Source organism: Pseudopipra pipra, chromosome 13 (assembly GCF_036250125.1).
Source record: "Pseudopipra pipra isolate bDixPip1 chromosome 13, bDixPip1.hap1, whole genome shotgun sequence".
In the NCBI taxonomy this organism is placed as follows: domain Eukaryota; kingdom Metazoa; phylum Chordata; class Aves; order Passeriformes; family Pipridae; genus Pseudopipra; species Pseudopipra pipra.
In genome coordinates this window covers 9323249-9349486 of record NC_087561.1, presented here as the reverse complement: position 1 = coordinate 9349486, position 26238 = coordinate 9323249, and the positions used below count along the sequence as shown (strand labels likewise).

The window sequence follows — 26238 nt, the reverse complement described above, 5'->3', positions numbered from 1 at the left end:
TTGGAACTTCTGACTGATGTCATCAGATCCTTCAGATAACACCATTTTGGGGTGCATTACCTGGGAATAAGTGAAGACCTTCACACTCAGCAAGTCTGAGCCAAACACACCTCTTAGAGGTGTAAGACCAATCACAGCCCCAGAGTCACACAGACCTGGTTACCAGACCTGGATTCCCAGGAGTAAGGGGTAAGACCCAACTTTCCCCCCATTCAAGGGTAGTTGGACTTGAGATTGCAACATTACATTTTGTCACATCAATCTACGCCATTTCAACCCCCAAGTTATGTTGTTTGAATTTGCATGACATGGATGATTATTTTAAAAAATAACATACTTTTCTAAAAGTTTTTGTTTCACTTCGCTTAAACATCTCTTAGAAGGAGCCAAATCCAATTTCCAGTGTGTCCACTCAAGAGCAGGACTAGACCTGCAGTCTAACTTTCTACAGGCCCCACAGGGTCAGTCCAAGCCCCACCCCATACTGATCCATGCTAGAGGACTTTGCAGAATTTGTGCTTTAGTAGCAAGTCATACTCTGAAACTATTAAATAAATAGCAAATATGAAGTGATGTTGATTCTCCTAGCATTTTACATGCAATGTGCCTATTCCCCACAATTATTCTACCACCATATGTAGTACTTCTAACAGCCAAAGCTCTTATTTTATAAACAGTGCAAAGTAAGGAGACAATTATTTTTTAAAAGGGATCATAACACTAAGGATGCTTATGTAATAAATTGTTCTGTCAAAATGGAAATTAAAACATAAAATGAGACACTGTTCTGATTTCTTTTCATGCAACTACAGATCAGGTCACTCATCTTTGGGTAGAACTACTTTTACAAATTAAATGTTCTACTGAAACAGATATTTATTCCTCCTCTTTGAAATATGTATGACTCAGGATCCAAACTGAGTAAATGCCTCTTGTGTTTAAAACACAGCTCCGGTTTAATGTAGATATATCCTAATTTGTACATCTAGCTGTGACAGAAATGTCACTTTATTTACTCCTGTATGAATAAAACATACCTCCACAGCTCACAAAGTCCAGTGAAGTTATTTCATCCCACAGGCACAACTGGTAAAATGCTGCACCTTTGGGGTGCACGTCACCCTTCCACCTCTTCTCCGTGACTGTCACTTCACCCCTCTGCCCACGTCAGCAGTGATGCTGGCATTTAGCACAGCCTGAACGACACACAGAGCCAGCCAGCAACATCTCCTCCTGCTTTGTCAGCTCTCAGCAGTGCCAATGACACCATTAGGGAAGGCTGCTGCATGGAATTTAAACTCTATGGAAACACAACACAGTCCCAGGACTTCAACCCTTTCCCATACATTGCTGCCGTTGCTACAGTGAACTTATTGTGTAACTTGGAAAAAGTTACCTCAATGCCACAGAAACATATTCCTAAGCACTGTGTAGAGGTTCTAATTTTAAAGCAGCCAACCTCACCCTTCTGTGCTGGAAAAATACCTGCAAACCAAAACTAATTTGAGGTCTGAATGGTATAATAGGGAAATTGAAGCTTCACCATGGAGGTTAGGATGAACTTTGAACAAGACACTGTTGCCAGTATTGACAGGTATGTGATCATGGGCTTCTCAGGTTTTCATCCAAATTCTGTAAAATATGGCTGACTACAAAACAGGTTAAGTAAAAATCGGTTTTGATCCCACAAATGAAAAGTAAGAATGCTTAGAGAGAGAAGTGAAATATTGTGAGGCAGAGAGAAGAAAGGTTGGAACAAGAGTTTCAGATATCAAACAACCTTTTCCATGTGGGTTATTTATGTCAATCAATCCCTTCCTGCTGCCTTTTCATTTCTACATCATACAAAATTATATAAATAAAATACTCCACACTTCAGCCATTTCCATACCTGTTTCTTGTTTAGTGACTAACTTGGTTTAGACTAGTCTAAGAATTGACAGTTAATAATCCTGTTTAGATAATCTGCCTCTAGATTTTTCTTCTTTGAACTGCCTCTAAAAAATAAACAGTTATTAAAATAGCTTCTTTTTAAATCACTCCTAGCACAATAAGAATAAAAATAGCATCTCACATTTTCCAGTCAATAATCTGCCCCTCAAGACAGAGGAAGCTGCTAAATTTTGGCTTAGCTCACTCCTGAGAAGCTGCATTTTTAACACATGGATTACACAGAAATTCCATTTAAACTGTTGTGCTGCTGTGGACTTGACCAGCAGGCCAAAACCAGTTTTGATTTGCAGTGCAGTCATGGTGCTCACCTGCTTAATGTGGTTCAGAGCAAGGAACAAGGTCTGGTAAAGAAGTGTTACCTCCTGGGCCAAATGAAGTGGAAGTATATGGGCTGCATCAAATGAAAGAAGGAAGAAAAAAAAAAGCTGTGGATCACAGTGGGCACCTCTGATGTATTTCCACTCTTCACAAGAACACATCACATTCTGCTGCCTCATGTGCAGGGAGAAGAGGTGCATGAAGAGCCCCTACTTAAAGGCCCCGTTCGTTACCTTTCCTTGGGCTTAGATCCATCCCACTATGGAAGAATAATTGGAATTGCAGCTTCCCACTCTAAGCCTGTTGTTTCTCAGCTTGAACTGTCATTCACTGCAACCCAGCCATGCCCCTTCAACCATCCAGTTGGAAATACCTGAACAGGCATTTTGTTCTGGGCAGAGGAATGGGTCTGTGTTCCAAGTCCAGAATTTACAGTTTATTTCACCTGCATACTTCCACAAAAGACATAAAATTCATTTTCAATGAAAAACAGAGGTTTCAGTGAATCTCTGCATCAACAACTAACCGAGGCTGTAGCCTGTAACAAATATTGATACTTTGGGTGCAATACTTCCTGACAACATAGAACAGGCAGAATTCAACAACTACAGCAAGCAAGAAGTCAAGGTCAGAATCCTAAACAAGTATTCCCCAAATACAAGAGCTTCGACATCATTATTAATATTTTGGTGATGGCTGATGAGACGAGTTTGTCAAATCTTATAACCTGATTAAATCTCGAACAAGATTGTAGGGAGGTTAACACACCCTGGAGGAAAAGACAAAGAAAAATGTTTGCTTTCTTCAGTAGGCTGCTAATCACATCTCTCATTACCTGTATCCTTCAGATGTATCATCTTCCAGGAGCAGTTCTAAAGGATAGAGTATCTCCACAGGCTAATATCCTTCCTGTATTGATCTCAAAAGCACTTAGCAGAGCAGGTGGCACAAACTCAGGAGTCACAGCTTCCCTAAGCCTAGAATTTCTGCTGTAATGCTTCAAAACAAACTACATTCACTATTTTAGACTGCAGCCCTTAAAAAGACATAACGTAATATGTTAGGGGGGCCCTCTCTATCCAAACTTTAACATGAGAAGGGCCAGTGTTTAGTGCTACAACCACGCTGAAATCCGCCTTCTCCAACACTGAGCAGCCTCTGCGCCGCTCGGGGAAGGCTCCAGCACCCTCTGCTGTCACACAGCAGCACCAAAGCCAAGCCCCAGTCGCTGGACTGTGCACAGGGAATTCCAGGGACAGATTTCTACATCCTCCGCTACAGATCCCGAGGCACAAACCTCACAGTGACGTTCTGCAGAGAACTCCCCACTTCAACACAGCTCATTTTCAAAGACGGTGATTGTGTCTAGAAATAACCACCCAAAGGGTGCTTGTTATGTTAGTTATTTTTACTGATCGAACACCTGAAAACTACACTTGGAAAACAGGAAATCAAAACTCTGCTAATGGAGTTACCAACTTTTATAAATGCATCAATAAATCCCTGATACTCCAGAGACTCAGTTTTGATGTTTTCTCTACGTGCTTTTTGTTCCCTCAGTTGAAGAGAGAAACTTGAAAACATTAATTTCAGAAATCCAGAATGCAAGTGAATTTCAAATGTAACATCTCATAATTCTCTTGTGTTTTCCTTCTTTTGTAAATCACCTCCAAAATATTTTAGAGCAGCTTGTTTGAACACTTTTGAAGAAGTATTTTCAGGGCTTCCTACAACCATGAGTGCTTACCTTCAAACCAACCCTTCACTGGAGGAGCAATAACTCCAAAACAAAAGGAGAGCCATCAGCTCTCTGGTGATATTTTCAAACTGCTAAATAGCTAGATTTAGAAAAGTTTCTTAGTCTGACCAGCCATGCTGATCAGTCTTAGGTCACACAAAATCACCTCAAAACAAAATCTGTGCAGTATATCCATGTATAGAGCCTATATTGACCAAAGACCTCTTCTTTATTTTTTTCCTTAATGAATGGGAGCCATTCATCCCTCTTTTTTTCCCAGAAATTATACCATCATCACTGGCAACAGCATTTAATAGTAAACCAAATATGGGAATGGAATACAAACAGGGTTCCTTCAAGACAAGGATTACAAAAACATATATACATACCAAACATAAAAGACAGGAACAGTATTAAGATCAAAAGCAAACACAGGGAAAGAGAGATTATAGTATCATTTGCAGTACTTTGGATGAAGGATCACAATCCATATTAATAAAAAGAGAAGAGAGTTTTCTGAATATAGAAATGCCCGTATTTCACAGGGTCAGTAAGCTTGTGATGGGATGGCAGCTGTACAAAACTTCAGGAATCAAAGCTGAGTATGTTCATTTACATTACAGTCAAAAGTTTCAGAGAAATACAAATGTTTCAGTTCTTTGTAAGAGAAGATATGCTCCCTAAAGCAGAGAAAAACAAGTAATAAAATAGGCATTGATTACCAAGCGAATGTGAAACTCCTACTCTTTCTGGTCTTAGTCCAGAATAAAGAGTATCTACAGATTCTGAACCTACTTGGGTAAGTTTTCACCTATATGAAAAAAAAAATTAAAAAATCACTTTCTACCTCATAATTAATACTGTTTTCAAATTGCAAGAGCTACTTATTAAATTCAGGCCAAGACTGAAAGATTAAAGTCTTGCTTGAGCTGATCTGAAACCAATTTATTTCATTTTGCAGTTAATCCTATCAATAGATATTATTATCCTTAAAAATATCTACCAACTTTCCAGCTAAAAACAGTCCGTCAGCCTTCAAATCTTGCACTGACTGTAAACAAAAGCTATATAATGTGCAATGCTGCAAGAACTGAAAAGGACCATTAAGTGCTACTGCCACTTATGCCACTAACATCATTTTACAAAGCTTCTTTTTCAAATGTCTGTATCCTTCAAAGCCAATAGCAAAACTTTTGTCAGTTTAAGTGACTGCAAGGCCAGGCCCTGAGAGAACAATCCTGCCTTAGCTGCACATTCTCAGACTGATGTTGAGTTACAGGTTAAAGACTGAGGAGACAAGAAGGAAAGCAGATGCCCCTTGTATCACTAATATTAAATACAACTGACTAAATACATATCCACATGAACATAGGGAGTGGCATTTCTTGAAAACAAGATGCCACCTTCTAAGGAGCAGAGCTCTCATCCCCAACACACTCTTTAAGAGAGACAATTGGCTGAGGAATCTCACACACAACAAAAAATCACTGTTTGCCATAATTAAAGAAAGGATGGATTCTTTGAGCAGAATGTCTAAATTACCCCAGATTTCCAAAGGTGGAACCAAAAGCAGAGCATACACTGCAGCATGATAGTTTTCCAGTGCATGGGAGAGAATGGATGTGTGGCTCTGGGCCATTCCACTGGGTATCTATGAGCAAAGCACCAAGACCAAAGCCTTGTGACTTCAAACCACACAAAAGCCAGAATTGCTCTAACTCATAATGTGTTAAGATCTTACAGCTATCACAAAGCAGATCCATTAACAATCTGAAGCAAAGTCAGGCTGCCCATCCCAGAGCATTAGAGAAAGAAGTGTGATGACATCAATGCCCATGAGTCATGATGCGTCAGTGCCCAGCATTGTATCTATTTTATAGCATACATTAATTTCTTAGCTCAAAGAAACTGCACAAAATACTGTATGGTCTTTAAAAGAAAGAGTTTCTTTAAAAGAAACTTTAAAAACATATTTTGCTAGAGAAATGTTTAAAAAGCCTGAAGCATGTCCTCTTTAGAACATCACCATCGATGTGTAAGGATATAAAAATTAATCAAGTTTTCCTAGTGTTTGGTAGTAGGAAATGTTCAGCTTCCTAATACATCAAATTAAGCCTGCAATGGCATTTCTTCATCGTGTATTTACATACAACAGTCTGATCAAAAGCTTTAAGGCTCTAATTTCTCCAAAAAATGGTCACAGTAAAGAAGGGATCAAATGGAGTTAACGCAGCTATTGGCAATACGAAGAAGGATGCTCCTGTCATTTCCTATTGTACAATCTGGGGCATTTCACTCCATGCTTTGGCTTTCTTCTTGGCCAGGGACAGCCACGGTGGTTCAGCAGGACTGCAGGGTGTCATTGGCAGGTTAGAGGAGTGCCTTGCTTCCTTTTCAACAGCAGGAATCACAGATGCTTCCTGAGAAATAGGTTCAACTTTACCTGCCAACAAGAAGATATCCATCACTCATGAGAGGGCTAAAGACTCAATTTCTGCCAGTAATATCTCCTCATCTCTAAAGCAATTGTTTTACAGCCCAAAATACTTTTGAATCACAAATAAGTCAGAAGATTTGCTAAACTGGTTATCTCTGGCACTATCTGGTCCAGCTACAGCAATGGCAAGGACCAGCTACTGCAACAGGAAAATTGATAGCAAGCTGCTAGTGAGTAATATAAGAATCTTCTCTTCAGTCCCAACAGCAAGTGTCTAAGCCCTGATAAATGAAGAAACTCTTCAAAATTCTTCAAGCATGTGGAGACTATAGCACCAGTTATTTTTCTAATTCATATTCTCGGCTAATTAATTTCTTAATCTTTTCAAACACTTGACTTCCTTTAAAGTGCACAGCAAGGAGTTCCACAGACTAATTCTGCTCTGTGAGTGCAAGAAAATCCAGGAATAAGACTCCTGAGTACACAGGAAAATGGAAGCAAAATATCTGCAGGATAAGGATCACCCCAGGCTTGCTGTGGAGTTAAAAGTAACTGGTATATGTTTTTCAACACTGAGAAGACTTAAAGTTTTTTTTCAGTCCTCACTGCTGGCACAGATATTGCTGCAGCAATATTATTAAATACTAGGTAGGGATCAAACCAGTGCTTTATATTCTTGGACTTTTAAGCCAAAAAGGTGGGACTAGGTGTTCCTCTTGATGCAGCCTAACAGAAGCCTGTCATCCTCACAAAGGAATGAGGAATACAGATAATGCTCCCTGTATGGCTTTGAGTGCCTATTTAGAAAAGGCCTCCTCCATTCATCTTATTTGAAATTTTTCAAAATTAACGCCTTCAGACAGACATCCCAGAATGGGGCTTCAGGGAATGCAGCTCTCATTCTTGAGATATGGCTCACAAGTCTTTTCATCATCATGCTCTCTCCATCCATTTCAATCCAGGCAGTACTTCATTTCTGTGTCAGTCAAACTAAGAAAATTCAGACTTTTTCTCATACTTGACTAGTCTGTGTGTGGTGTGAGGCAGGTATGATGAGGCTGCTGTGCTCCAGCACAACAACAGAGGCCACATGTGGATTTAAGCCATGTTAAGTGCAAGAAGCTTGAGCTTGCTTGAACTGAAATCAATGGAAAATATCCGTCAGCTCCATCAGTCACACTCCTGAGCAGAGCCAAAGTAGTTCCCTATTTCCACTCAGGAGGTCCCTTGTCTTTCAAAAGTTCTGGCTGGTTGGTAGTTCTTGCGGGAGGCAAATTGCACTTAGGAATACTGGAGGAAGTATACTATTCATTAAAAACAGGCTGCAGCTCTACATACACAGCTCGTACACAGCAGACTTTCAGAAGTATCTAAGAAGATGTAGGAATTTAGGTGTTACTGAAATTTTTATTTTGAAAATTAATTTCCACATTTTGGAAGACCTCCTTCTTTGTAATAAGCAAAAGCGACTCCAAAACTGTTTTCATGGTCTCAACAGCACAAGGTAAAACAAAATCCCAAGACAGTGGCTCACTCCTATTTGCAGGAAGACAGGCTTTGAGACCAACCTCATGGGGTTTAAGGTGAGGTGGGAGAGCAAGAGGAAACTTCCCTTGGTTGTGACATGGGCTGTCAGGCAGCAGTAACAACACTCATTAAAGTAAGGAACTGATGTCGTGGAATTCTCTTCCAAACTTAGCTGACCTTGAGCTGTCCTGGCTCTTGCTGTTGCATGCAGCTTGTGTGGATCACACAGAAAACTTCAACCAGTCATTAAGAAAACTGCTAACAGTTAACATATGCCAAAAAGCATGATCCAAATTAATAATTTCTCTGGATATTAAGTCTATGTCCTGTTCACCACCAGCACCTTCAACTAGCCAAATTGCTGGCTGTGCTAATGGGAATCAAATAAAGGGGAGGTTACATTTGGGATTCCCAATTTCCTACTCACACATGGACAGTGCTGAACATTTCCTAAACAATAGGGCATGGTATTGCAAGCAGCAGAGGAGCAGTGTTTTCCATAAACATCAGCACTAGTCAGAGCTTTTCGTGATGTTCAAGGTGTGGAACACTAGAATATACCTATAAATAAATGCTGTCTCTGGAGCTGAGGAAACAGTTATCAAGTGTCAGGAAACTAGGCCAATTCTTAGGAAGAGGTGATGCACAAAAACTTGTAGTTCTGCTGCAAGGACCACAAAGAGTGCAAGTTCTAGTAAAGGAGTAGCAGATTTGTTTGTGAAGTTCTGAATTTTGACTGAAGGCTGCTGGCTTCCAAGGTTTAGATGATTCAACAAACAGAAATCCAGTCTGCTTGTGCCAGCCTTTCAAAGGAAGCAAAATCCAAGCAAAAATCTTGGCCTGTTTACATTTCATCTCTCACTTTGCACCTAAAAGCATAAGACAAAGCTGGCTTGTAAGAGAACCCTTTCTAAAAGCTATAGTATGTTAGTCACACACACAGAGTTAACTGGCAGCTGCCATCAGAGCTTCTGTGTTGGTGCACACATCCTGAGCCAGCCAGATATCTGTATTGAGGGAGAAAGCTCATTTTGTAGAATCTGTAGATTCAGAAATGGATAACAGCTCTAAAAACAACTACTACAGGGAGCAGCACAGAGGTACCACCTAAAATCTCTAGCACAACAACTCTGGATGCTGGCAGATTACAAGGGAAAAGTGGCCAGGTGCATGTGCTCTCTCTAGACAGCATCTCCTACTGTGTCAGCAACAGGAATCTGGAACAGAAAAGCCACAGCTCTGACACAGTGGGGCATTTCTCATCTTCTTAGGCAGTATCTGAAATCAATAACTTTCAGCTGGCACAATATGCTTTTACAGCTGAAGAACCAGCTTATCTATATGTAGCTGGAGGTTTGGCACCACACTGAGTAAGCAGGGAGGGATAAGCTGCAGCCCAGCAGAAGCCTTGGAAGAGGTAATGTGAGTCACGATGTCTGAGTCACACTCTTCCCCTGCATCTTTATTATCCAGAAACTCAGCTAACAGATCAGGAGAGGGGCCATCGGGCCTCTGTTCACCTGAGGGTGAAACTCACTCTGCCTAAATTGTTCTTGATACGTGTTTATCTCTTCAACACATCCAGCAATGGAAACTGCATACACTCTGTATGCAAGCCACATTTTCTGCACTTCACCACTCTTATTATTACATGGTATTTCCTAATATCTAAGCTAAACATCCCCTGGTGCATTTTAAGCTCATAAAGGTCATAAAGACTAGTCTTGGCCTCTACAGAAAATTCTATTGTCTTTTCTAGACTAAACAAATCCCCTTCCATCAGTATTTCCTGGCTGACTGGAGGTCTAGAAGTCCTGATCTTTTTTTGCTTCTCTCTTCTGGACACTCTCCAACTTCAGCTGCTATTCTTTAGTACTGACCTTGGCTGGTAATAAATCACCAGACTGTTTATGTGCCATTCTGTGAACTGGCAGTGGAGATAAAAGTTCCTCACTTGCTTTCTCTGCTGAAAGAGCAAGCCATTATGTTGACTTACACACAATACACTCTGAACAGGCCTTATATAAAGTGTACTGATTATAAAAATGGGTCTATCTTCCCCCATCACCTGCCACCCACACCACTTACTGGTATAAACCGTAGCCACTATGTAAAGATGTAAAGAAAAAGAATACCTGTTGCTGCAGACACATTGGTCTTCATTTGCATTTTCTTCTCCTGAGAGCTCAAGCTGGAAGGCAGATTCTTCTTCAGTATGTTCTCACTAGCACAGATCCCTTGCTACAGCATGAGGGGAGAAGAAAAGAATGCAACTGAACCACTAGCCACTGGCATTCATAAAGCTCACCCTGGCAACATCTCAAACCTGACTGTGGAAATGCAGTAAAAGCCAGACAAGGATGGCTGGGGACATCCTGTGGGAGGGAGGGAGAAGGCAGTGAGGAAGCTAATACAGCTCAGAGCAGCTCTTGGGCTACATAAATACATTATGGGCAATAAGCAAGCTCTGAAAATGTTTGGGTTTGAGGAGTGCAAAGGAACATACAGGAGCTCTGAAATTAATCACTGGGACAGTGTAGGCACATGTGTGTTTGCTCACTTGCATCAGTTGTCTGCCTCAGTGTTTTTAGAGGCCAGCCCTGCAAATCTTTCTTTGGGTAGTGCTCACAACACACCTCCCATGAAGATGACATTGAACAGTTTGCAAGAGCACCCAGGCAACCTAGGGCAGGATTCACACCCATGCAACGTTACTTGGTACTCTACCTCCTCCTGATCCACTTTGGTCAAAGCTTTGTCTTCAGCTTTATGTTCTTTGGCAAGAGGGTGGTCCTGGAAACCCTTTTGTTTTAGCTTTGCCATGGAGACCCAAGCTGGCTCAGAGGAAGCAGTTTCCAAATATGGAGTGACTTTTTCTACAAAAGAAGCATTTTTGAAGTAAAGAAGGGATTTAGGTCAAGTCAGTCTAAAGCTAGTGTTTCATGTTTTAAATCCTTCAGCATCTGTAATACTCTTTGAATACTGTGGAGATGAAATTACCTTCCCTGATGATTTTGTCCTTGGCAATAACTGCTTTTTCCTGTTTATTTTGGAGTTTTTGACCCGAGTCCACTTCCATTTAAGTCAATGGCAGAACTCCCACTAAGGTCATTGTGAACTGGATTTTGTCTTTGAAATAAAATCATTATATTGCAGACTAAATTAATATGCTAAACATGATTTTTTCATGTAGGCAGTAAAATACAGGCTGCCTTGTCACTTTTTAAATATTTTAAATTAAGTCATTGCAGAAAAAAATAATCACACCTAATGCAACTTCTAGTTAAGGTTTGAGCAGATGCAGTCTGAATTAACTACCAAACAGCAGCAAGTTTTTAAAAACTGTGTTAAAACTCTGACTATATGCACAAGTCCCTTGTACCAGAAATGTTTCAGATATAGCCCTCAAGCTATTGTTGTTATTCTTGCTGGAACACACCCCTCATTAAGATAAGCCAAGAATTCTCTTGACAAGCCAATTAAATTATAGTGCTGATGAACTCAAGGCTGAATTTGGTCCTCATCAAGAGGATTTTTATCTTCTGTTTGCCACTCTGCCACTGTTTTCTACAATGTCTGGATAAAAATACAGCATAAATACCTGAAGGTTTATGACCATTTTGCTTCTTTGCCACTTCTTCTGATCTGGTCTTGGGGGGATTTTTGTCTTCTAGGAGATCAGGTTTTTTAACAACTGATTTTGTGCTGACAGGAAGGCCTGGAGGTGGCTTCCCAGTTCCCATCAATTTCTGATCCTCCTTGGTTGAAGCAGAAGAAGCAATGGGAACAGCTGAGGGGATCAGCTTTGAAGGCTCTACACGGCTTTCACTCTGGTATTTCAGTAAAGAAGATGTTCTCCTTAGTCTGATCCCAAATGGGTTCTCAGCATTTTGAGTTTCATGGTCAGCCCACTCCATAAAAGAATTCAAATGCAGATCTCTGTCCTTACAGTCTTGATCAAATCTATCTGAATTGGTTTTTGCTGCTTCCTGGATGACTGCATCAAAACGTGTGTGCTCTTTTGTCATTCCCTCAAAGAACTCTGGTCTTATAGGGGATGTTGGGGAACTTCTGGAATAGGAATCTTCCTTTGAATTTGAACCCCCTGAGAGAGATCTTTGCCATGCTGGTGCAATGGTAAATCGGACTGGTTTAGCAGAAGGAGTCTTCAGTGGAGTTTTCACATTTTCACCTGAAGACTGATTGCCTTCCACTGTTTTTCTGTGAGAATCTGTACTGCTTATCTGGTACTCCCTACTGTCATCATCAGAAGGTATATTACTCTTCAAGCCAGCCAAACTCGAAGAGGCAAGACACCCAATGGAAAGTTTTTCAGAAATGCAGGATGTGCTGGCTTGTTTGTTACCCTTTGAAACAGGAACAGTTTCTGCTTTAAAACATCCTTCCAATTTACCGCGAGGTAGCACGCAACCTGCTTCCGAGACAGATGCAGCAGTGTCTGGTTTTTTTTCTACATTGCCTTTGGGTGACTGAGATTCCATAATTTCACAAGTTTCTTTCTTATTTCTTATTACTGAACTGTTTTCAGGCTCCAAAACAGCCACTGTCTCAACACCAGCACAAGACTCTGAATCAGCTACCACAACCTGTGAAGTGCTTAGTGCAGAACCTGGGACGGCACGGTTGGAATGGTTCTCAGCAGTATCCAAGTAGGTTTCTACTTTGCCACTAAACAGTGGATCCCCCTTTTCCTGGGCTTTAATGTTTGGGTCCACAGAATTTAGTGAGGACACATTTGCCAATATATCTATGCCCTCTGTTTCCGCACCACTGCTGAACAAGTGAGCTGCTGGTATGTCTGGAGACACAACAGCTTCTCCTTCGAGTTGCTGCAGCTCTGGAAGTGCAAGTACTTCAGTCCCAGTACTTTGCTGGTGTTCTTTCAATTCATCAGCAGACTCATCTGAAGAGTGAAACACTTTTGCACTGTGGTGTTCCTCCAGGTTCACTGGAGAAGGCTCGGGTCTCAGAGGGAGTGTGGCTGCTGTATGGTGATGGTCCCTGCAGGGAAGGCTTGCATCCTCCTGCAGCAAAGCACAGGAGCCACCTGCCACAGCTGTGGAATCACAAGAGTCACGGGCAGCATCAGCGGGAGTTTTTACACCCGGTGTCTCCACAGAACTGCCTCCCTTTGAAAATTGTCCCACCTGGGCTGATAATCCTGTATTAAACGGAGAAGAGTGTGCACTTAAAGGTTACAATTCAAACACCATCTGTATGACTAATTCATTCCAGACAGTGCAGTCATTTAACATGAGTGTCCCACGTCTGGGCACCATTAACTGATAAATAAGGCTGTTAAAAGCATATTTAGAAAAGGGCTGTCCAAGTGAAAGACTAATAAAGTTTTTAGTTTGAACATATCCAATTCAGAGAATCCGGGGAATGACTGAAAGTTGCTGTCTGCTTCAGGTGTACTAAATTAGTTGCTGTTTAGTTGTTTTTTGTGCATATCCCTAGTTGTAAGACTACTAGCTAGATTTCCCTAGACATTTCTTCATGCATATGCCTAAAAAGGCTGTCTACAATGACCTGGAGAATTCTCTGCATATAAGCATGACACCTCAACATCAGGTAGCTCTGCCTCCTGCAGCTTCAAGCAGGGTTGTTGATCATCTGGATAGCTTAGATGTGCCTGCACACACAGTAACTGATGCCTGATAGCCCTGAGTTTGCCCTGAGTTGCCAACAAAGTGCCAACATTCCCAAGACACCATTGCACTACCATCAGCCAGGTAAGGCAGTGCTACAGAGAAAAGTCTTTTGGTGCTGTTTGGAGAAATTTCATTTGTTTTACAACTTACAATTGTGTTACTACTGGCAATTAGCTGCTATTCAGTTGATAAGGGGGTGAGTAGCAAAGTAAGACCTAGTAAACACAAGCCAGTCAAAGTCACCTGTCACACATAACAGATATAATGCTGAGGTTAAGGTTTTTCTTAGTGTTAAGGAACTCAATTTGGTAGCCAATGTGACCCAAACAGCTGTGCAGGACAGGTACTTCTGAACATGGTGCTTTCACTTTATGTATTTTTTAATGCTGCCCTCAAAGTTCACCACTTCAGCACCACTGTGTTGAGTGTACATGACTTTTTCCATCATAACACTTTAGCAGCAAGGATTGATTTTATGATATAAACCCAAAAGATAACTAGTTTTAAAAGACTTAAAATTCAAATAGGTCTTGTCAGAGTTCAAGCACCTAAAGTAGCAACAATTAAGTCTTTATTACCTTCCCAATCACTTTTATGTTTGTCACTCTCAAGTAATTCTGTTGAATTCTCCTTCTTTTCTGGAGTTGCAGGAATACATGCTTCATTTTCCAGCTGTTCCACCTAATGAAGTGCAGTAAGATCTTTTAATTAAAGAATCACGCACAAAGATTTTATTTTATACACATGAACTTTTATGAATACTCAAAACATAGACACAAAACCTCCACCCTGTAATTTACCAACACTGTGGTTAATATACTACTCCAGTTAAGAACTAGATTTGCAGAAATAGACTTAAGCCTCTTTAAAACTGACAGCTAGCTTTTCAAACAACAGGAATGTTTTTACAAATGAAGCACAACCCCCAGATTTTTGGCTAAATAATGAAAACCAAAAACTTGCACTTTCTTCAGTTTCCATGATACTAAAGTTTTCCAAGGCTTTTTTGGTTGGTTGGTTGGTGCAAAATAGGTGGTTTCCCTTCCTCCAACAGAAGAAGTAAATGAACATGGACAAGAAAGAAAAAAATTTAAAACTATTTAAAATAATAGTTAAAAATTCACATTGATTTCCTTCCGCTGAGCGATTCTTTTCAGGAAAACACTTACCTGGAGGGGTTGCTGATTCTTGTTGGTAAAGCCTTTCTGTTTCCGAGGGTTTATGGCAATCCTGTGCCTGGCTGCTGAGGTGTCCAGGCAGCCGAGGGGACTGGCAGGGGTGGTGAAGTCAACAGGAAGGAAGCTGCTGCCTCGTGAGATGGAGACCCCCAGAGTGGCAGGGGAGGAAGGACTGATGGGCCTGGAGGAAGCTCCAGAAGGTGTCTGTAAAACACACAGTGCTCGACATTCTGCTTGGCTTCCCCACAACTCTGGAACAGTTCCTTTGCTACCTCCTTCCATTTCAGAAGTCTGAAATGGCTGTGTTTCGGGGCATAAAACCTCTTTTTAAAATACTTGCCTAAAGTCATCTTTGCATTACTCAGTTCTGTGTGTTCAGCTGTATGTTACACAGAGTGAGAAACACCTGTCTCTTGCTTTCCTACAGTAAGAACCTCAGCTTGTCTTCTCATCTGAAAACTCGTTTGCAGTACATGCACACACCAGCAGGAGACACTGGTGCCGTTTGTATAGCTGCATTCCCATATCAGTAATGCAACAGTACAGCAATACAGTATTAAAAAAAGTACGGAAACCATCAAAAGTAGCATGGGTGCTTGTTTCTCTTTATCTCTAAGAAATTTGTCATAGCCACTTTTCTCTTTTAACATCCACTTTCAGGAGAATCAAATGCTTCTGCCCAACAAGTATCCCAGAACCACCTTCCAGACAGGGATGTGGATCTCAGCCTTGCAGCAATGCTGCCCTGGGGAACTAAAGAGCAGTAACCTCAGATTAGGCTATCAAAATAAAGGATTTACACAAGTGTTCATAGAAAACCCCCTAAAGATGCAGTTTGACTGGTTTTGCTACTGTTTTGAAACGTAGACCAAACTTTCTGGAACATCTGCAAAATGACACAGACGTGCCAAACAAGCTTCATTTATAAAGCAAGGTGACACACAGCCATTGCACTGTGCCTGGCATTCAGATTTCAGTTTTGTTTTGCCTTGGGATATAACACAGCATTTAAAATATGTATGCTGATGAAGCTTTAGAGATAATGAAAACATCTTTCCATCTGATCTACAGAAATTGTCAAGGTACATTTTTGTGTGTGTTTAAGGTAGCTAAAATTCTTCTTAATTTTCTTCCCTATTCTTCATTAATTTTTTTAATTCCTAGATAAGAAATAAACCACAGATTCTTCACATGAAAATTTTACATGTTGTGAAACAGAGGAAGAAGAACACAGCTAGTAAATAAGCTAATTCCTGTTATAATTCTACAAGATTAATGATAAACCTGTAAGGATCATTAGAACTTAAAAAAACAATAACATTGTTTCTAGTTTCTACATACAAGTTCTTCTGTTTTCCAGTTATAAAATTACAGTTGTGTTTATGTAATATAAAAACACCTGAAGCCAGTATTTGAGCTATTGCTATACATAAATGGCAAATTCCTTAATCCACCGAGGATTCAGGATATTTTTGTCTCAGACCACTGACAGTTTGTATAGTCTTTCAAAAGCAGTGGAGCAGACACAAAATTTCTGCAAAGCTTGGGCCAAAATGGTCCGTAGCTGTTCTGGACCCATAAATATTCCCCTTCTCAGCTAAATGGCAGATTGCTTTGCTTATACAGTTGCTATCCCATGAGTTGAATCAGCTTTGCTGGACTGGTGCTGCCTTTGGCATTGGCATAACTGTGGTCTGACTGGTCTTTCAAGTATAATATTAACACTAGAGAAAGGCAATACAGCAAACTGTGGGTTTACTTTGAAAGCATGAGATGGGCAGGAATTCAACTCAGCTTCAAGCACCAGGGACAGTCAAGGTGAAGGTCCTCTAAGCTTCACTCCAAAAACACAAGCTCTGTAAATTTTTTCCAAGCTAATCAAGGAATAGACTGCATTGTTCTGACAGCAGGACCTGCTGCTTCTGATGGTCATTTATCATACAAAGAAAATTGTGAATTAAAACATACCTTTTCCTGTGGAATACCTGGCATCAGGAAGGGTTGATCCTGCAATCATAAGAGAAATGCAGGGCTTTGCTCACAAGCCACTGCTGATGGGCAGGTGTGATTTAACTATTACTGCTGTTGGGTATTAGGGCCCTGGGACATTGAAGTGCTTTGCCTTGTCCAATTTTTTGTTGTGTAACTTTACAGATTCATACTTTGTCAAAGAACTGACTATGCTGTTCAAACAAACCACTTACCACTAGATTTCTGCCTGACTTTATTTCTTATTCAAAACTCAAAGAGGCACATTTTCAGTATCGCTTGTCTCACTCTGGAGTGCTAAAGAATTGTTTCCTGGGATACACTGTACCCAGAATAAATTTTAAAAAGTAAAGTGATTGTACTGTCTCCATACAGACACCACACATGCCGCCTCAGGAAAGTTTATCAGCAGGAAAAGTAGCTATTTACCTGTTCATCTTCACTGTCTGTGCCGCCTAAACTCAAAGAGCTATGACGCTGAACAGGGTTGGAGGACTGTGGGATAAAATAAGGAAGAGGGTAAGTCAAGGGAAGTATCACACTGAATTATCTGGGACTGGATATCCAGTGCTAATTATGAGAAAACACAAGAGGAAAGATAAAGGAAGGGTCACTGAGTTCCTGCCTTACACAGTAGCTTTCATTTCTTCATTGGGATCAAGCAAAGTAGGGAAGCTTTCTCCTGCTATGAGATATGCCATGAAGGTTGACCACATGAGGCAACATATTTTATAAAATTATTTTGGCTTATTGTTTTAAAATCTTCAAATTTACAAATGCTCGCCTGTTCTCTGCAGTCCAAAATCATTCATTTTCTAATTATGTAGGTCACAACTGTCTCAGTACTGGTCTACACGAAAGCATGGAACATTGTACCCAGAAAAGGTATCTGTAAGGTCACTTTCTAGATATCCCTCAGAATGACAAGTCCACAATCCACCTAGTTAATTTTTTCTGGTTCTGACTGATCCATACCATCACAATTTATCACAAGCAAGCAAAAAGGTCTTCCCCTTCTCCAGGTAGATTTTCTCTTTTCTGTACAGGTGGTCATCAAGGTGACATGACAATTATACCTTGTTTGGCGAATCTGTCAGAACTTCACGAAGGGTTGACATTTCAGGAGGGCTTCTAGGTAAACCATCATCCTCAGAAACAGCACCTGCATCTTCCAGTTTCTTTCCAGTTATAACAAGAGGAGGTGATCCAAGTCTGACATTCTGCTGCAGCTGAAGCTGTGGTTGAAATTTAGAATATAGACTTTCAATGGCATTATTTGTAGGGAACATTTTGGACACTTTTAATGCAGTTGCTCCTATTAACAGCAAGAATGATAACAGCAGCCAGGAACAGCTTTGTTTGCAAAGGGATATGGGGATTCTTTTCCAAGATTGCATAAAAGAATGCTCTGGCAGACCCTGACCCAAGAAAAATAAAACACAGTCTGCAAACTCACAAGCAGCCAGATGTTCCCTCAAACTAAAAATGTTCAGATTTCAGGAAACACCATTACTAAAATTCTTGGCTTAACTCTGTCAGCCTTGTCAAAGCTGGAATAGAAACAAGGTCTGAACAGAAACTTTGTCCTTCAACTGAAAACATCTCTACAAAATATTCCCAAGATAAACATGTAGACTTGGTTTTTTTCCATTTCTTTGCTTACAAAACCATATTGGGAATTCTAGGCCTAATTCTGTGTTTTCTTGTAAGATATGTATTCATTTACATCTCTGTAAAATAGATCTAAATAGCTGCAATTCTTATTCAACAAGATTAATATGCAATGTAATTCCTCAAGATCTAACAGCCACACAAGGTAGCACAATGTCACCCTTTGATGCACCAGTCCTCCAGTTCAAACACATTTCTAGCCCTTATTGCAATATATGGGCAACACAAGACATACAACACACCTGTGCACTTAATGGGAAGGAAAAGGCAGAAAGTCAATTTTGCTTTGGTGTCTTTGCACAACTTCCTATGTTAGATTTATTAAATTTGTTACATGCAGACAGCAAAGTGGTATGGGGGAAACTCTGAATTTACACTCTGTCTTCTAGTGGTAGAAGTTAATTTAGATTGCTAAGAAAGTAACAGCTTTTATTAGTGCTTGGCTTTTATTCTGACGTGAGTCAAGCTCACAGAAAAAGGCTGTCTCTTACAGCTACAAAAATAGTGCTGGCAGTATTACATTACCATGCAGGATGATGGATGGATGAGGAGAGGGCACAGTGGACTGGAGATGGCATGAAAAGAGCTTTTTTCCCCCACAACAAAGTTCTGCCATATATAAACATGATTTCTCCTGCTACTCCTATTGTTGTACAAAAAATGTCTTTGACTATTTTGCAGTCTTATGGATGAACAAGCCCCTCCATGCATCTTCAGTTACTTACCGTGTGATGCAATTGTGTTTGCAACATGAAGCTCACACTGAGCAAAAGAAGAATTTCAATGGCCTTTGGCTGCTTTATCAACCATTTATATTCTGTCCCTGGAAAACCCTTAAACTTTTATCTCAGTGTTCCAAGCTAGGCAGTTACTTAAATGCATTTAATATACCCAACAGTTCATAAGGGAGCTGTCAAGGAGGGTTCAGTATAGCCTTGGAAGAAGGAAATGATCTAGCAGAATACAGTGTCCTTTGCTGGCAAAGACCGGAAGAATAATCATATAAATAAAGCTGTCAGAGCACCCTGACATATCCATCATCCCACACACGTACACAGTCACTGGTGGTAGCATGTACAGTGAAAACATCAGAGCCAGAATTGCCAAAAAAAATAACATAAATAATATTTAAAGAATAACAGTGTAAGGGACACGCTATAGTATAAATAAATGGCCTTAACCCAAAAGCAGTAGCTATGAAGTAAAGAATATAAATCCCACTGAAAGAGGACACGCTCAATAAGGAAAGTTTCCAAGAGTCCATGAGCTGGATTCATGTCACTCCAACACTGAGAGATCTGGGCAAGGCTGAAAGCACCAGCACTGCTCAAAGATGCAGCTTCCAAGAGGCAGAATAGATCCAAAAGTAGTAAATCTGTCTTTGGACACTTTAGTCAGCAAAATCTTAAGGCACACAGCAAAGGAATCAAGAAACAGAGTTTCCTAGGAGACAGCTCACACAAAGCAGCACCATGAATGAGGGGATGATGTTCTCACCTGCAAAGTTTTCACTCTTCCAGGTATGTTTTCCTGAGACAACACATCACCTGCCACATTTCCTGGTGCAGATTCAAAAATGAAGACACTGTCATGGGACAAGGCTTTGTTTCCCATGCTTCCTTTGGGCCTGGGAAGGAAGGAAGAGTGGTCAGTGCACTGGGTACCTTCCCCACACTATTTCACCAGGGCAGAAGGATCATAAAGAGTTCCAGGGCAGGATGCATCTCACTTCAGATTTGTGCATGTTAGTTGTTTAAGGTAGTCACTGCTAGCTTCTTTTATACTCAGAAGGGAGGAGAAACACTTTTTAGGATGATGATTGAATGCAGATGTCTGTTTTCAGACTACTCAGCATCTGCATTGAACATACAGATCAGTCTGTGTAAACTAGAGAGGGAGCCCAGGGTGATTAGTCTGATGTTGGGATTTAGGTGGATGCACACCACCCTGAGAAATGTCTACAGTGCAGAGGGGGGCAACAGAAATCCCCTGCCCTCCTTGGGTGGCAATGGGCGAAGCATGAGACATTCAGGATACGACCTTTGCATCCTGGTGTGTGTCATACCTGCCAAAGATGGGGGATTATTTTTCCGCTTCTCGCAAATGTGGGCAGAAAATTAAATTTTGTTACATTAACAAACTTGATTCAAATCCTCTCATGTCCAGCAATAAAACCAGTTGTGTTCACCTGTATCTGGAACATCTCCAGATCCCAAACATACTAAAAAATGTAGGTGGGACAAATGTCCATGTCCATATTTACACACCTATCCGTGGCCAAGTTAAAGTACCCAGGTAAGATATTCCTGCTCTGTTTCTGTGCTCACTGGGTGTTCAGCCCAGTGAAGCAATGATGAGTTCCCACAACTGTTAACTGAGTTGTAACAAGTGAGATTGATTTGGTTTGAGCTATTAAGTTGGCCAGGGAAAATTTTGCCCTTGGCTGGCACAACAAGGAAGACTTCATATCATTTATTCACCAAGTTCCACTATCATAGGCAAGCACTGTCTGTACATTACTTTGTTCAGAAGACCATAAGGATTGCCTCTACCAGGATTTCATCCTAGTTTTTAACTAATATTCTCTCATCGTAGGCCATGAGATCACTAACTCAAGTTACAAGGATTCCTTGGCTCAGGAAATGCTCACTGCCTCTGGAAGTTTGATTCTGGGTAACACAGGATGATTAGGAACACAGCTCTGACAAGAAAAATCCAGGATGTCAAAACTCTTCTGCAAGAAAATCAAATATTTCTCTGTTATTTGCCCAACCACAGATTCTCTATTTAGAAGAAAGCCCTGAAGGACTGTGAGCTTTCATAAAGTAAATACACCATGCAAAAACACCCCAAAAATTACTCTTTTTCCTCCCACATCTCCCTTCTTTACATCTCCAGAGACATCTCCTTTAGCTGCTTGACTAACCCTCCTGTTGCCACAAAGGTATAGTCAATCAGTTTACAGTTATATCGAGTCTCACAGTAGGGGAAAATAATTTTGCTCCATGTTTACATTGTGTCAAAGGCAGTCTGAGCTCCTTCTCTCACAGCACAGGCCAGAGTTTGTGCTTCCTCCCATTATAAGTGATGGTTAATGTCTGTGTTAGTCTACAGGACAGCAGTCCTACACACAAGCAAGGCACTTGCCTTACTTCATGATTAGAGTTAATGAAGCCATCCCATCCTTTTGTGTGCTTGATTTTATAGTCCTTTTCAGCATGAAAATACTCCATATGGGCAAGACATAATTTTACTGCATTCAGAAAAACAGTCATACAACTTTTATTTACTGTAATTTATAATCATTATTACTTAGCATATTCTATTTACTGCAAAGAATGCATGTGCATTAGAATGTAATAACTTTTCCAGTTGGGGATTTCCTTGCTTCCTTTACTTGGAATTCCTTAGCAATCAGAGCTAAGGTTTCCTTGCTCTTTAGACTGCCAGTTCAAGATCTGTTTCTCTTTTCCTCTCTCTGCATGTGTATCATATGTGTTTGCAAGAGAATTACTGTATTTTCTTCTGGCAGTCACAAAAAGAGCATTAGATTAAACATAGAATTAACTGCAGCTTTAGTACAGATGAGTCGCTTATGTGCAAATCTGCATTCCTGTGTAATTCCAGGCAGTGTATTTATATTTGCACTGACGCTAAAGATGCACTACCTAAAGCCCAGATGTTTTAACCACTGTATCTCCACACTGATTTCCCCATACAAGTGCTTGATTCATTCATGTGCATCAACATTTGAGCTGCCATGACTGAGGAAACGATGGGACTCTGCAGGCAGCAGGAAAGCAGCTCCTAAACCTATCGTGGCCTATGCTGTCTTCCCTTTCTTGTTGCTGCAACCCCACTCCTTTTATTAGTGTTTGAAGTAGGGGGATGAAAAGTGGTGGTAATTGGTGAGTGATCTCTCCCTGTCCGTATCTTGACCCACAAGCCTTTAACTATATTTTCTCTCCCGTGTCCAGCTGAGGAGGAGAGTGACAGAGCAGCTTTGGTGGGCACCTGGTTTTAAAACAACGCTTGAAAAAAAAAGAAAGAAAAAAAGAAAACCAGTGCTTCTGCCTCAAGAACAAGCAAAGAGCAGCATTGTTCTAGAACTGGGTTTTATAGTCTGCATGCCAGAAATTGCAAAGCTCAGGGTCCTGCTATAAACCCTCCACAAGCTGTATTTCCACTGGCTTTCAGGATCAGGTTTTCCATAGGATTACATAGTTCAGTCTCTTTAGGTACTTATAAAGTGTGCTTATGCCATGCACAGTCTGGATATAATAGGGTTTTCAAGTAGCATAAACATATCCCTAAGTTTTTTTGATAGTCCATCTAATCCTATCTCTAAGGGAAAAAAGCAGAAGGGTTTTACTCATTTCCTGATCTCTGATCTTGCAAAACTGTTCATAATCACTGGAGGATAGCACTGAGGTAAACAGCAATTGGACTTCAAATACTTGGTTAAGGGCAAGAGAAAGAGTTTGCACCGACTGTGCCTCTGGAGCAGACAGCTGCCTCCTATGGGCTAATGGGGTAAGCTCAGCTGTCTCTAAACTTTTTGGACTGGGCTGAGTCACTCTAATTCCCCTTACCCCAGGAGACTGGTTGTGTGGTCACTTACTCTGTTGCTGTTATGCTAACAAACAAAACAAAGAGATTGTTGTTTCGTTCCCAGATCATTTTCATGATACAGTTGCATAAACAAAACCGAATGAGTGGGGAAAGGTGGGGCAAGGAGGAGCCAGCACCCATGAGAAAGTAACATCTGTAAGTTTTCCACCAGAAGAGATGCTCCACCCAATGCTCTATTTGATGACACAAAGCATCTGGCAGCAGTGCTGATTTCAGTCATGTCCCACTCTAGTCACCTGTTCGTGCCCTCTGCCAGTGTCACATCCATCCAGTGCTCCCTCCAACAAAACACTGCAAACCATTGGATGTGGCCAGTGTTTTGTCACACTTTGTTAGTCTGCAGCTCCACAACCCCAAGTGTAGAGTAATCCAAAGAGAGGCCTGGTTTAGTGGCTAACAAGGGAGGATGAAGAGGGTGGGGGAGCTGGAAAACAGCCAAATTTACAGGTTACCCGATACTGTTCCACAACACACCTGGCAAGAGACATGACCATGCTCAGAGGGTTGTCCCAGCCCAGATTCAGTCAGAGATTTGCAATGTAAGTGTTGTGTAGTTTGGTGGTCTAACATCAGTGAAGCAGTGTTAGCAGTGCAAGCTGATAGCTTGTACAACACCGACTGAAAAAAGGACAAGGGTTTGAGCTAACATCACTCAGGGGTCTGAGAACTGCTCTGGACACACCTTCTGGACTTGTAAACCTCACTCACATGCCCAGCCCTCCGGGGGTGGTGACACAAAACCAGGGGCCTTCAGTCTTTATCTATGCCTAAGTGGCTAGGTAAGAAAGTTAAAGAAGCAATCACATGCTGGTAATATACCAGAAATACTTCTTTCTCTTTACTGCAGCCATGATAGAGGGCACTGATGCTAAAAAAGCCACTCCACACGTGTTCTCTGTATTAACACTACTCAAACATCATCCTCTTGTAAAGCTGCTGCTGATCAGGCCTTCCAAGACAGATTTCAAACACTAAAACCAATCAAAACAATCTGGGCTATCTGCAGTTCTAGACTAAGAGGCTGGATCACCCCTGCCCCTGGCTGCCCTCCCCCTCCTCTCCAGTCTGACTTTTCAAGCACTGGCAAAGAAAGAGGAAATTCCTGGAATTCCTTCATCAGCATTAGGCCTTGTTTTGCACAAACTTGGACAGAGGTTGCTCCTAAGGGGCCAACTCATGCTTTCATCCCACTGCTGTGAGAGGCCTGCTTTTATTTATTTATTTTCCTTCCTTGCCAGCTTACCCAGCCTCCTTCGGTGAATGAAGTGCAGTAGCGTTGAGCACAGCGATGCTGACATCGCTGCTGGACTGGCAAGGTTTTAAATTACTTTCCCCCCTGGGAGGTGGAGGCTCTTTCCTTTTCTTCTTGGAAAAGAAGTTCTTGAAAGTCTGAAATTTTGATTTTTTCTTTCCTGCAAGATGAGAAAAATGAAAATTTATGAAAGTTGGTGGTATTTCTTAGCTTGGAGAATGTTATCTCTTAAATTCTGGAGCAAGCCTTAAAGCTAAGGCAGCCCATTCAGTTTTAGTCAGCTCCTTTTAAATTATTCAGTGCTAGAGTCCAGTGAAAGGTGAAGCTGCAGTTCTTACATCTGCTGCCTCTAAAGCAACACTGGCATTAAGCTGACAATAGTGGTGCCTACTTAGGTTCTAGTTTATGCAAAAATACCCCTTATATAGAGAATGTATCTACCTACAACTGAACACCGATCATAATTGCTGTATTTTTAATAAAAAATTGCTGTCAATGTCTTTAACTCTTAATGTTCTTTACTTAGCTTAGTTTAGTTCTGCTTTCTCTTTACTCAGTGCAGTAAGGAGACAACACTTGTAGGACATTCAAATTTGCCAAAAAGATTGAAACTGGCAAAATAATTTATAAACTCTAAAACCAAAATATCCGTTTCCACATTAAACCACTGTCCCAGAATAAAAGCAAGTCCTTCAAGGACAGTGGAGCAAACTTAAATTAAGACATTGCCCTGCAGGACACAAAAGTCCCAAACACAGCAGCACTAAGAACACAAATAGAAAACTGTTAATCTGTTTTCAAATTTTCCATTGTCTAAACAAAAATAAAAGAATAACAAAATAAACTGTATGAAGTTTCACTGACATTTCCTTTTCAATAATCTAAGATACTTTAACATTCTTAAGTCTACTTTCTTTCAGCACACACAAGTACTGCATTTTGTCACTGACCCTTACATTGAGGGGTCACTTTGGAGTGGTTGGGGCCAAACTATTGTACTAAGACCCCCGTGATCGACTAAAATACATAGGCAGAGCAATAACATCATTGCAGATCTGAGCCAAGTTCTTCGTTCAATAATACTTTACAGCACTTGGCATAATAAATGCCCACAGCTGGAGGATTCCTTCATAAGAAAGGCATTATTTCAACACAATTATTGTCTTCTCCCAGTAATGATTTAGTCGCCGATGCTCTGTCTCAGCGTGTGCCCTGTACGTGTAGGGACCTCTGCCAATGGGCCTTATCTGGGCTGAAACTGTGCCACTGCACAGCTGCATCAGACAGTGGCCACTTTGAGAAATAAACAATGATACTGAGGTCTACTCACCCTGTCTCCTCCCTGCTCTCCAGACCAGTGCCAGCACCACACGTCAGAACACGCAGGACACTGTTGCACTGTCCGGTGTGGACTGGCGACACGGCAGAGCAGCAGCAGCCAGCAAAGACCTGCACGTTGCTTTCCAAGGGACTGGGGCTGTCTCTGAGACCAAACTATCTTTCAAACTATCTGGAACAAACCTGTCACTGGAGTCTCACTCATCTGAATAATAATGGGATGTGGCGCTCTTACGGAGGGTTTGTCAGTGGAAGGCCCTTCCATCTTTCATGGCTGCTCATCAGTGAATGAGACAGTCACAGCAAACATACTGGTCATATTGCCTGGATCAGACTACAGAGCTGATCTCAAGGCTTTTGGATTTGTTAAGGCTCTCATGGGTCTCAGTGAGCTCCATGCTGCACCCATAGCAAGAACTGGTAAGAGAAGAGAGGTCACACAGCAAGAATAGACCACAGAACCTCTCAAAGAAAACGAGCATGTTGAGGGTGCTTTAGAGAGTCTTCAGAAACACCTCCTGACCATTCCT

The 26238-nt window shown here is 41.1% G+C and overlaps 1 protein-coding gene across 6 annotated transcripts in view; it reads right to left on the bottom strand.

Annotated features, from left to right (window-relative positions):
- Positions 1-4303: 4303 nt before the first annotated feature.
- The window catches only part of KIAA1210 (KIAA1210 ortholog), a 53517-nt gene continuing 31582 nt past the window's right edge, over positions 4304-26238 (bottom strand). For 3 of the 6 annotated variants that reach the window (XM_064669929.1, XM_064669925.1, XM_064669927.1), the window contains exons 3-12: positions 24362-24530; positions 19984-20113; positions 17892-18050; positions 17245-17310; positions 14818-15030; positions 14227-14329; positions 11575-13155; positions 10701-10849; positions 10109-10214; positions 4304-6452 (exon numbers count right to left, since the gene is read on the bottom strand). In XM_064669929.1, coding sequence (XP_064525999.1) covers positions 6280-6452; positions 10109-10214; positions 10701-10849; positions 11575-13155; positions 14227-14329; positions 14818-15030; positions 17245-17310; positions 17892-18050; positions 19984-20113; positions 24362-24530 — 2849 coding nt within the window. In that variant the 3' untranslated portion in view covers positions 4304-6279. The remainder of the gene's footprint in view (positions 6453-10108; positions 10215-10700; positions 10850-11574; positions 13156-14226; positions 14330-14817; positions 15031-17244; positions 17311-17891; positions 18051-19983; positions 20114-24361; positions 24531-26238) is intronic. The other 3 variants (XM_064669928.1, XM_064669926.1, XM_064669930.1) reach the window with 3 other exon arrangements.